Source organism: Triturus cristatus, chromosome 3_1 (genome assembly GCF_964204655.1).
Source record: "Triturus cristatus chromosome 3_1, aTriCri1.1, whole genome shotgun sequence".
Taxonomy (NCBI): Eukaryota; Metazoa; Chordata; class Amphibia; order Caudata; family Salamandridae; genus Triturus; species Triturus cristatus.
Genome location: NC_140583.1, coordinates 260,991,339 through 261,002,936, shown reverse-complemented (window position 1 = coordinate 261,002,936; position 11,598 = coordinate 260,991,339). Strand labels below are relative to the sequence as shown.

At 43.7% G+C, this 11,598-nt stretch overlaps 1 protein-coding gene across 3 annotated transcripts in view; it reads right to left on the bottom strand.

Moving 5' to 3' along the window:
* Positions 1-1,980: 1,980 nt before the first annotated feature.
* The window catches only part of SNX33 (sorting nexin 33), a 136,892-nt gene continuing 127,274 nt past the window's right edge, over positions 1,981-11,598 (bottom strand). For all 3 annotated transcript variants that reach the window (XM_085643847.1, XM_085643845.1, XM_085643846.1), the window contains one exon: positions 1,981-4,121. In XM_085643847.1, the coding sequence (XP_085499973.1) occupies positions 3,868-4,121 (254 nt within the window). In that variant the 3' untranslated portion in view covers positions 1,981-3,867. The remainder of the gene's footprint in view (positions 4,122-11,598) is intronic.

Below are 11,598 nucleotides of genomic sequence, written 5' to 3'. Positions count from 1 at the left end.
AAAGTTTAGCATGACCAAGGCCCCAACTTTCTAAAAAAGAGCTTCGCCTGGTACACGCCTGCCAGATCTTTACATTCGGTTTCTGAGTTACGTGTGGTGGAGCCCAGTTTTTGGCGAGTCACCTGAAGCGGCAGAGGCTTCGTGCACAACACTGCTAAGCTGTGGAACGACCTCCCTCTCTTTATCAAGGCTCTGCCAAACCTCCTGGCATTTAGGAAATCTCTGAAAACTTGGCTATTCTCCACCAGTTAGCATTCCGGTTTCTTCTGTGCAACTCAGCTAGCACCAAGATGCCTCCGGCATTCGTGTGCTCTACTAGACTGACTAACATAACATAACATAACACAGCTCAGAACTTCACTGAGTGTTCACTTTGTTGGCAGAGACAGGACATTAGAGGGTTTAAGCAATGCCCAGAACACTGATAATCTCTCAGGTTGTTGCTACAGGTTGAAGATTGTGTTCAGACAATGCCCTAAATATTCATAAGTGTGTAGGTTGTTAGTAGACTTGTTACTTTGTTGTAAACAGACACTGCTCTGTAAATGCAGTGTTCATAATCTTTGCAGAGGGTAATTCCTTGAAGCGTTACCCTCCACACTGCATAGTGATCATAATATGGGCTGACATATGACCTTGTGGTATCAACACTCTCCAATGTACACTGATTGATCATATTGGTAGATTGTAGAGTTCAGACACCGCCTTGCACACTAATAATCACTCTGGTTGCTGTCAGAGATCGCTCTATACATTCATGCGTGCAGATTGGTAGTGGAGTTGGTATTATGTTATGTTATGTTTCATAATGCCTGGTACTTTGGTTGATGCTTCAACTGATGGCAGAGTAAGGAGCTTATATCCATAGCCTTCCCTTTGAACATAGTGTTCATGATGCTAGCAGGAGTTAAGATCTGTGGTTTTCAGATAGTACCCTGCTTTCTGCAGAGTGATCAAATTAAAATCAGTTATATGGCTTTGCTCTGTACAAATTCAGTGCTCGGATTTTTGTATGGGGTAGAATGTTGTAATATTCTAACACTAGCCTGTACACTTCTGAGCGCCCAGATTGTAAGGAAAGATATTATTACAGTCAGAGACGTTTTAAGGAATGGGCAAAGTGGGCTCGGGTCCAGGGCCCTGCCTTTCTGGGGCCCCCCTCGGAGAGTCTGGCCCTTGATGACCTTGAATAATTCTTAAACAGATTGATGTAAATAGCGTTTTTCTTCAATTTATTTTTAATGTGGGGAATGTGTGAGAGTCTATTACAGACATTTTTCAGACAAATCTTGTTCTTATGTTTCATGCAACACCCATAAGAAAAAGTTTCTTTTAGCTCAAAACAGGACCTCACGTATGAGAAATGGGAGGGTGTCACAGAGATTATTTGCAGTAATATTAGTGAGCTGCTGCTGTGTTACAATATTGAAACACACGTCACTACCCCTGAATATTAGATGTAAACACTTTTAGAATTTGGACCAGTGTGCCTGTGCACTGTCAGTGACCTGGACAAAGAGGGCATAAAAGAGCTGTAACTGGATCATAAATTCAAAGCTGTTCCAAACAGGGGCCCCCGAAATAAGTTTTTGCCCAGGGCCCCCAAAATCCTTAATTACAGTATGAGGGCCCTGCAGTGCGTTGTGTAGTAGGTATTCAAATTGCTGGGACAGGTAGTATTTTATAGCATTAGCACGTTCTTACATACTAGTAGGTACTCAGGTTGTAGGCATTAGCAGGGGATTGTAATATAGGGACAGTAGCCTTTTGAAGGCATCAATAGGATTTCATAGAATCAGGACACTGCGAACAGAGATGGGCATTTCACAGCGAGGCTCAAACATTAAAATTGTGGCGTGGAAAAATTTATGAATGTAAAAATATCTAGGCGTGGCCCCTTCACAAATCATCCTTATCCTCATCACCAGACTTTCCTTTTTCTGGCTATTAATATAAAAAAAACACACAAATTCTGCGTGATCATTGGAATGGAATTCTTTTACATCCTTTTATTGGTACCCAAGAATCCTTCTAAAACACAAGCTCCATATAGCAGCACCTCATCAAAATAACTTCTTTTCCTGCCCTGTTCCAAGAAGTGTTCATCACGAAGACAGCCTTCCGTAGAACAAGAATACAAAAATAAAAAGTCCACTCATATCCACAGATACAGCATCTTTGAGTGGAAGGCACCTGGAATCCTGGACTGTTTAGCCTCTGGGGTCTCTTGGGAGAATGGGGTGCTACAGAACCTCTGGGGGGATGCAAGGCAAAATGTTATGGGAGTTCTGTAAACTGTCCTCGATACCGTCCCTCTTGCCCCAAATGCTGAAGTGCAACCTGTTGCACCTTTGCTTGAGTCCAAGATGTGCTGCACTGTATTATATGCTAGGCTTTTGGTCCATCGCAGCTTCGCTGTGTATTTCATTTTGGGACAGGTGCTTATGTCGTCTTTAGTGGGATCCAGATCGCGCTCTGCCACTTGTGGGGGGCATTGGATTCTCTGCTGGTCCCATGTGACACGTGTATTGTCCTAGGTTATCGCCTCTTTTGCCCTATGAAGATCCTTCTGCAGTACTTTGTGCTGGTCTCCAGTGCCTTCTTTACTACCTCTGTCTTGGTCCCCACCGGCCACTGGCCATTGGCCATTGTGCTAGTTCCTAGTTTCTACACCAGTGCCCCTGTGTTATAGCTAATGCACTTTTCTACTTTGGGGTGGGCAGGATGAGGCGCAGCATTCAAACAGGAAATGTCACAGATTCTATGAAAGTCCAGTGGCATTTTGGCTGCTACAGTCATTTACTCAAGGGGTGCTAAAAGGCAGAAATCCTCCCACCAAGCTGCAGCAACTAAGAGTGGAACATTGCTGAACATGGTGGCTGTCGCTTTTCTCTGTGTGGCTTGGGCTGCTTGAGTTGTATCCTCCCAATCAACTCTTCGTCAGACAACTTTTTCCTGCATGCGTGATTCAGCAAAGTGCGGGTGCAAAAAAACAAAACGAAGGTGGGGAATATTCATCATAAAACCGCCATATTCCCCCAAGTAATGTAGTTCACATGTACCCTGGATGCATCTAAAAAAGAAAGAAATTCAGCCTGAACCTCAACAGTCTGAGTTGTGGAAAAGGTAAAGAGGCATTCTTTTCCCAAACGGTGTACATGACTTGCTCCATCAGGCAGAGAAAGCAGAGAGGGTGGTTCTACAGGAAAAGAAAATTCCCCATAAGCGTTGAACCTTCTGATGTTTGTAGCCATGATGGATCAGATCCCTCATCTTGTCCAAAGAAATATTATAAACAGTGTCATTCAGTTCCTCCAGTATGGCTTTAGGAGCAAGAAGAACAATCAGGGGAAATACAAGACCGCTCGTCTTCGAGTCCAAAGGCACCAGTAACCGTGGATTTTATGAATGAAGAGTCACGTCTGAAAAGCGATCTGATCTTCCTGTTAAATCAACTAGTGTATTAAGCGGGATCCTCTTGCAAGTTCTCCTTCCCATGTAGCCATATGTATTTTCACAAGATAAAAGTATCTCATCTTATCAGAGCAATGTTCCTAGATGGCAAATAATCGCATTTGTAAAGTTAAGCTATTTTTGGTGCCTCGCTGATAAGAGAGGAAGGGAAGGGTTGGGGCTAAGGGCTAAGGGCTATTTTGTTATTTGCTGAATGGCAACCCCCCAAGCTTCTTTAGCTTTCTAGGTTGGCTATTTGGCTCCAGGAGACAGTTTTTGAGCCAAAAAATGAAAATCGTCCTCAAATCGCAGTTGAGTCTTATGACGTAACAGCCTGCCATTGGAGTCCTGGTAATGAGTAGGCCACGAGCAGGTCCAAAGTAAACTAAAAAAGGTTCTCTAGCACTTGCAACATTAAAGGTTGTCATACATGCGTAAGGTCTTCTCCAGCTGCTGGCTGACCCGCTGGTAGAAGAGTATCTGCTCCTTCAGGTAGGCTTGCATCATCAGCTTGAAGTCCTCGATGCGCCGCTCATGAAAGTAGTTCATCTCTGCTTGTAGCGCGAAGCCCACTACTCGGCATCGCTTGCGGATACCATCTGCCTCATTTTGATCCATCCGGCCCTCATCGCTCATCCGCTGGCTCTCTTTTACCTTTGCAAACGCTCCTAGGAAAACGAGAAGAGAGAAAAAAATAAAATAATTATTTAGGTCAATGCTGCCAGCTGAAATCCATCCTCACTCTATCCACCTCTAGAAGAAGTTTACATTTAGTTGATAACATGTCTCTAACAGAAGTTTAGCTAAACTAATTACATCAAAAAGATTGTGAACGTTTTACAGTCCTTGCTTACAGAAACCAGGATGTGGGTGAAAGGACAGATATAGCAGAGGGGCATATGTTTGTGCGTGCACTGGACTATATCAGGTGCACTGCATATTAAGATTGAGGTATATGGGAGAAGTAAGTATGCATGTTTAATAGCATAATATGAAGACTGACAGGTTTGACTAAGATTTCTGGACAGAAGCCTAAAGTGTAGTGCATGGGGTGGATATGCAGAGCTGTTTGTGGCAACCCAGCTCTCTGAAAGGAAGTGGTTTATCACAGGTCTTTCTGGCATCTCTACCTGTGTAAACGAAGCATTTGTATCATAAAAGAAGTGCACAATAAGCATTACAGTACATTAGATAAAGGTTACACATTTGAGGGCTAACTTACGGTGAATGAGAGGGATCATTCAGTAATTCTGTGTTACAGTGCCTAGGCCCGCATAGTCTTTCAGGCTACCACTCTCAAGCTTTGGGGTGCCCAGTAGGACTCCGCACCGAACATGATCAAACCCTCAGAGTGACAGCTACTGCCGTATGATGGATTTCCTAGTAGCAAGCACAGCGGGGCATATTTAAATGAAAATTGAGCAGGGCGGTGCCGCAAGCAATTTTGCTGCACCGAGCGGCATTGTTTTTAAAATACAGGGATGCGGCCATATTAACAAGAATACAGCCCATCCCTGTGCTCACGCCTGCACTGGCGCTAAAAAAAGCTGCCTAGTCCCAATGCAGGCCCTCTTGAACCCTGCGTTGCATGGATGATTGTTGTCGTGCAGGAAGGGACACCTTCCTGCACAAAAACAATCATTATTGGCTTATTGCTCCTTCTGTGTGCTGCAAAATGCCCTTGCAGGCGGGTGCAGTGAATGACTAACTGCCTGAAAGGGGATGTTTGGAGGGTCCATAGGACCCCCTTAACCCTCCACCTGTGGGCTGCCATCACACTGACAGTGCGCTACTTTTTTATAGCCCACTTTCAGTGGACCTCCTGACAGCTTCTTTGCCTTTGTGTCTACTACCATAATACAGCACAAGCACAGAGGTAAAGAGATTCCTCATTTGCATGTGGCTATGCAAATGAGGGAACGCCCTTTTGGGATAGCTCTGGCGCTACATGTGCACCAGCGCTATCTGTATTACAGAAGGGGCCGCAGAAGCATCTGCCGTGAAGTGAAGAAAACTGTTACATGTATTTGGAAAACTGATACATCCCTTGAAGTTACATTACTAGATTTATTTTACTGCCTGTAATACCTTGGAAACAGAACTCATTTGTAGCGAATTTGTGCTGAAAATGCAACATTGTTCCACCATGTGTACAAAGGAGGCTGAACTCTTAAAATCCCTGGGGAGGGACATTCTTGCTCAACATCCCATGAAAGGCCTGGAATACTTAAAATAAGCTCCTTTTCAAAACTTACTGCTTAGTTACCTGTAAATTTGAAATGCAAAATGTCCACAATTTTAACCCCAAAGTTCCACACGAAGCAAAGGGGCTCACTCACTATGTGCTATTTGAGGCAACTATTAACGTACCACCTCTTCCAAAGTTTACCAACTGCCATGAGATGGATCAGGGTGGACTGGGGCAGAAAATAGGGTCGGGCACCAAAATATACGTGGCTCCTCTTAGTGAATTAGAAAGGTTAAAAATAGTGTCGCTTATGGGCAGATTTGAACTTGTGAAGACACGCTGTGCAAATATTTTGCAAGCTATAGAAGACTGCGTGGATTTGAGCTTGCTGCAGGCAATGTTGGTTTCATTAGCAGGAAAATCAACTGAGAAAAAACAGCCCAGCAGATCGCGAAAACACCGGCCCAAAAACACCCAAAAAACGACACACATACTCACCTGTCAAACCAGCCCATCGGACACCTCCTGATTGCCCCGTGGGCCAGTCCGTACCTATCGTGGATAACATTAGTTTTGGAAGAGCAGAAAGGGCTTCAGGTAGGATTGAGGTGCACTGACAAAGGTGTGTGTGGACAACGCACGTATTGGAAGTGCGCATGCGTTGCAGGTGAGAAATACTGTACATTGGAAGAGCGGCCTGCTCTCAGATGCTTCTACATGGCTGTGTCAACAGTGCACCTGTTGGGCGCGGTTACAGCTGGAGAAGGGCACATCCTGTCATGAGTTAATGCTTCCACCATGAAACCACGGCAGAGGATTATTTTACAATCCGAAGTTAATGATTCAGCTTAGCATAACTCTAGCCAGCTGTTAAAAGGTGGAAGTGTGAAGGGCGGGGAATGGGAACGAATTCAGATCTCTACACGTTTAGGCTCCTCCTCAGTGTGTTACCCTATGTGGCCAGCAGGGGGTGATAGCCTCTCAGCCTCGCCATAACTCACCTCCGGCCGAACTGTGGATATCTGTTTTGCACAGCAGGGACAGCCTGTGCCATTTTGTGACGGTTGTCTCTGGCCTTCTGCTGGTAGAAAAGAAATAGGATGCCCGAGCTAGAACATCTGGGCATGAAAAGGATGTTTGGGTGGGGTGTGAAAAATAGACCAGTGTCTTTAGGAGGTCTGCAGGAAGACTGCCACTGCCAAATGCGAAAACATCACAACTCCCAGAGTGATCTCCTACAGAGAACATTAGGGATGGGCGACTGCTATTCTCAGGTCTTAGAATGTTGTAAAAATATATATATATTTTTCCTACATTGATATTTTACACAGAACCGCTTTGCCAATATTTCTGTTTTAGTCTATCCCTTTACAATCCATTTCATTGCAAATATTCAGCAAATATTAAGTGCTCCTTGGGGTATTCATTTGCCATACATTCACAACGTGCACTGTGGAACATGCTGATTTTTAACACACTTTTGGAAAAGTCACCCAACATAGCACTGCACAAACAGCAGAGTGAACCAGATTACTAGGATGTTATGGCTGTTCTGGATTAAGAGCACTTTTAGAATATGGAAGCTGTCATTTGTAAAAGAACACAAAGCCAACGAACTTTAACGCACACACGACTGGAAGCCCCAAAGAGCCAATTATATATTTCTTTATTCTATTTTAGAAGCTTTTTGTAGAGTAAACCACATCAGTCATGACAACAGCGCACTTTACAAAGAAGAAACTGGATAGAGGTATAATCCTGATAAATCAAAATGAGACGGGGTGCATGTAGAATAAAGATCAGATAGAGTGATAAGAAGAACATACACATATTTACATAACTATACAAAGAGTAAGAAGCTTTTCGCATAGTCTAGTAGAAAGGAACAACAACATATTAACATACCATAAGAGGAGAATTTGCACAGCTTGTTTTTTTCTTATCAATCTAATAACCATTGTGACCAAGATGATCTTAATAAATTCATTCTTTAGTAGTCTCCGGAAAATTCTCCCATCGCTGTTCATTGCAATATCTAGTAAAAGCGTGTTCATAGCTACTTAAAGGCAATGTACAAGATGGTTGTTCTCATGACTGGTGAAAGAAGTGCCCTTTAATGACAGTCTGTACCATCTCTGGAACTGACTCCTGGCAAAGGTGATTAACATCTGAAATCACCTGGAATTTAGGAAGGCAGTAAAGAGTCAGGTATTCCCCACAGACGACACTCGACCACAAGGCAGCGTCCGACCATATCCACAACATGAAGTAAAATCAGTCACCGTGCACACTCACCCAGCAACTCTCACATAAGCCTCTTTACAGCCACCACCCTTCTCAACCGTGTGATCTAAAAGGGGGTGGCAAAACTGAAGTGTACTTCGGAGTGGGGTGTGAGCTGGTTAGGGGTATCATTGTTTTGTATTGTTATTTACATTACACTTTCCATAACTCTTTGAAGGCATAAAGCCCTGTCTCAATTATTGATTGAACAGCTACACCATGTATTTCATTTATCCTGTATTTCATGGCCCTCATGATGCATAGTCACGCAGTACTCCAATTTTCATTGCCTTCCTTCTGGTCCATGGTTGAAAGGGGCTGTCTGTAGTCTGGCCTATGCAAAGCGAAAGTTGGGTGCAGTGTGTCTGGACTACATATGGAGTAGGAGAGTTGTGAAGCCTTTTATAAGAACATTGGAATGTTGAGCTTTCCATTGTGGAATGTTGAGCACTCCATTGTAGACAATGGAGTGCTACGAGCTTCTAATGGCCGGTTAAAGCCCGGAGAGCAACTTTCCAATGTTTTTATTGCTGTGAACAAAAGACTCTCGAAACCTAAGGGGATTTAAACCCCCTTGGGTTCCGTGAGGCCTTTGTTTTTACAAATTAGAACAGCAGGCTCTACTGGCAATTAAAGGCTCCGGCTCGGGCCTTTAACGCGGGAACAGGCCTTTAATGGCCAGAAGAGCCCACTACTTCGGGCTCTAAGCAGTGCTTAATTTGGAAACTATTAAGTGCCAGGGCTCTGACCAGGAGGCCATTGCAGCTTACACCACCCATCGCCCTGGTCATCGCTGCCAAGACAACTACTAACCATTTCTCTCGCATGGAAATGCAACAGATTATTCCAGGTCCCCGAAGCTAAAGGAATGGCTGGGGAGGCAGGTATGAGCAATTTTAATGTATATTGTAGTCCTAAACTACCGTTGTTCTGCTCATCTCTAAATTAGATGAGCAGTGCCACCATGTGGTGGACTGTTCTAAGTCTGGTGTTGACAATTAGGTGCCGGTGCCGAGCACCGGAAACCAATTAAGTGCCGGTGCTGAGCACCAGAAAGCACCGGCTCAAATTAAGCACTGGCTCTAAGGCTATAGTAGATATGGCTATAGTAGAGCATAAGCTTGAGACTGGGCAGAGAGGAATAATAGATTCAAGCCCACATGCAGTATTTACTGTCTTTGCATTCAGTTTCTTATAAATAGGATTGCCTTTCATAGTCTCAATCAAAAAGGTTTAAATCACTATATTTAAAACTGGACCCCCCAGTAATTTCAGGCCCATCCAGTTGTTCTGTGGGCTTGACTAAATCACTGAGAAAATATCTAGCAGGATTTAGGTCCAGGGCAAGGTGTGGCAGTACCAAGCTCCAGTTTTTGCTTGCGGGTCACTTGTCTTATGTCCCTAGATCCCTTGATGGCATTCCAGATCTAAAATCTGTAGGATCTTTTAGAGATTGAATTGTGCTTTGGGAAGGGCCGGCTCTTGGGCGGTGCGACCTGTTCTACGACATTGGGCGCTGACTTCGGGGGGCACCGTGTTTCCACAATATATTGTGGGAGTGAAAGCACCTGCTGCAGCTTCTTTGCCTCCAGCAATTTCCAGGCAACAGTAAAAATGTCAAGATAACTATGATGATTAATGGGTCTGCTGGAGAGGGATCAGAGTTTTGTCTAGTGGAAGTTTTGATTCTTCATAAGGTAGTGTAGAGGGTTAATATGCCTGCTGTAAAGAACGTGCACAATGCAGATCACAGAAGTGCCTATAATTTAAACACTTCAGTGAGTTACTACTTTTGTCACAGAGATCCTTTAATTACTTACACTTTACCCCGCTATGTGCGGTAGGGCGAACGTGACGGAGCGCTACTACCATGGCCCTTCAGGGCGATGGGTGGGTGGACTTGGCTACCATGCTCGCCACAAGCAAGCCAGTGGTGTGCGGCTTTGTCACGCGGCTATAAGTCTTATTAGTCTCATTACTACAGAACCTTTCTTGTGTCCTCCTTTCACCCCTTTCTCTCCTGCTTCTTTCTATCACCCATTTCCTAATTTTCAGCAAGTCAAGTCAGATGGGGTTAGCTAAAACATATATTTCAAAAGTGCCTGTAAACACTGTTTCTACAAACTACGTATGGCTAACCTTGTAACAGAATTGCTAATGTCTTTGCTTATAAAATTAATAGAATACTTTGAAATAAAATAAAAAACAAGTTAAGATCCTAAAATTGAATAGTGACCTATTAACTGTCATCAAAGAGACTGACCGCTCACCACACACTATTCCAAACTGCAGTTGTCGCCTAGTACTCCCTTCCTCACACCCTCCTCCCCTCCTCCCCCCCAGCCTTTACTGACCCCAGACTCATAACCAGCCTCACCGAATCTTGGTCCGTACACAATGCCGGAAACTGATTCGTTACACTGCGCGGACTACGCGTCTTTGCCCAACACGTGTTTAGAGCTAGATCCCATGGCGGTTATCAACCAGTGCCGAACAGATGATATATCACATGTGCAGAGATATTGACGGTTTGTAAAGGTTGTGACCTGCCAGTTGAACTTATTTCACACAATGTCGGTTGATTATGTAAAGCTGAACCAATGTCTACCGTAGGAACAACCACCATTGTTTATGGTATATCGACCATCTGGGAACATGTACGCTGCTGTTGATTCCATTCGCATACTGTAATGGTTGCAATACAGACTATACTACTTTAACAAGCAATAAAAATTGGTTCGAAAATAAAAAAAAACTGTCATCAAAGAGTTGCATGCAGACTACAAGATATAGGTTATAACATTATGTTTTCTTACCCAGTCTTTTATCGAACCATGGTGTTACGTTATAAATCCTGAGTTTGTGCTTCTCCAGACCAAGCACTTCCAAACTATACTACCTACCAGTATGGTTGACATGTGACTCCTACTCCTTTTAGTCCTGTGTCTTATGCAGGGACACTGGAATTATGTAATTGTGCGGCCGTGGCAATTTCCGCATAATTGTAGATTTGCCGCATTTGCCACTTAATCCATCATTTGCCGCATAAACTGCAGATTTTAACAAAAATAATAATTTCTAGCTCAAACGGTTTAAAAGTTACTAAAAACGCAGCAACTCGTGTTGCTGCACAGTGTAAGGCCCTTTCCAAAGGTTGACTGGTCACCTTTCTGTTGGATCTTGCTATATTTGGTGTTAAACTGGCACTAATGAGGTTCAACTAATGCCCAGACAGTGTTAACAAGTTTAAAAGTCGCCAAATAATGAAGTAATACTATTGCAAAATATGCCACATAATTTGCCTTTTTCTTGCTACAACATAATTTTGCCCTCCCGTGCCGCACACTTCCAGTGGCCCTGGGCTTATGTAACAATTCCTATACACTGAATCACACACTTAAAATTCATTATCTATGTGTAATGTACGTGTGATGTATAGTGTTCAGAAACCCTACACTGGCATGAGTGGCGCTATAAAAGAAAAGAAGTGCATGTGAGAGAGTAGTTATGGAGACTTGAGGAGCACTGTTAAAGAGTGGTAGAGAGGGAATCCGTAGCAAAGGAGGTCATAGTGGAGCGCCAACAAACATAGGCGTTAAAGCCAGACTAAGTTTGGGGAAGAGCCAAGTAGGTTTTGCTTCTCAGAATTTTAAGTGGCAGCAGATTGTCTTAAG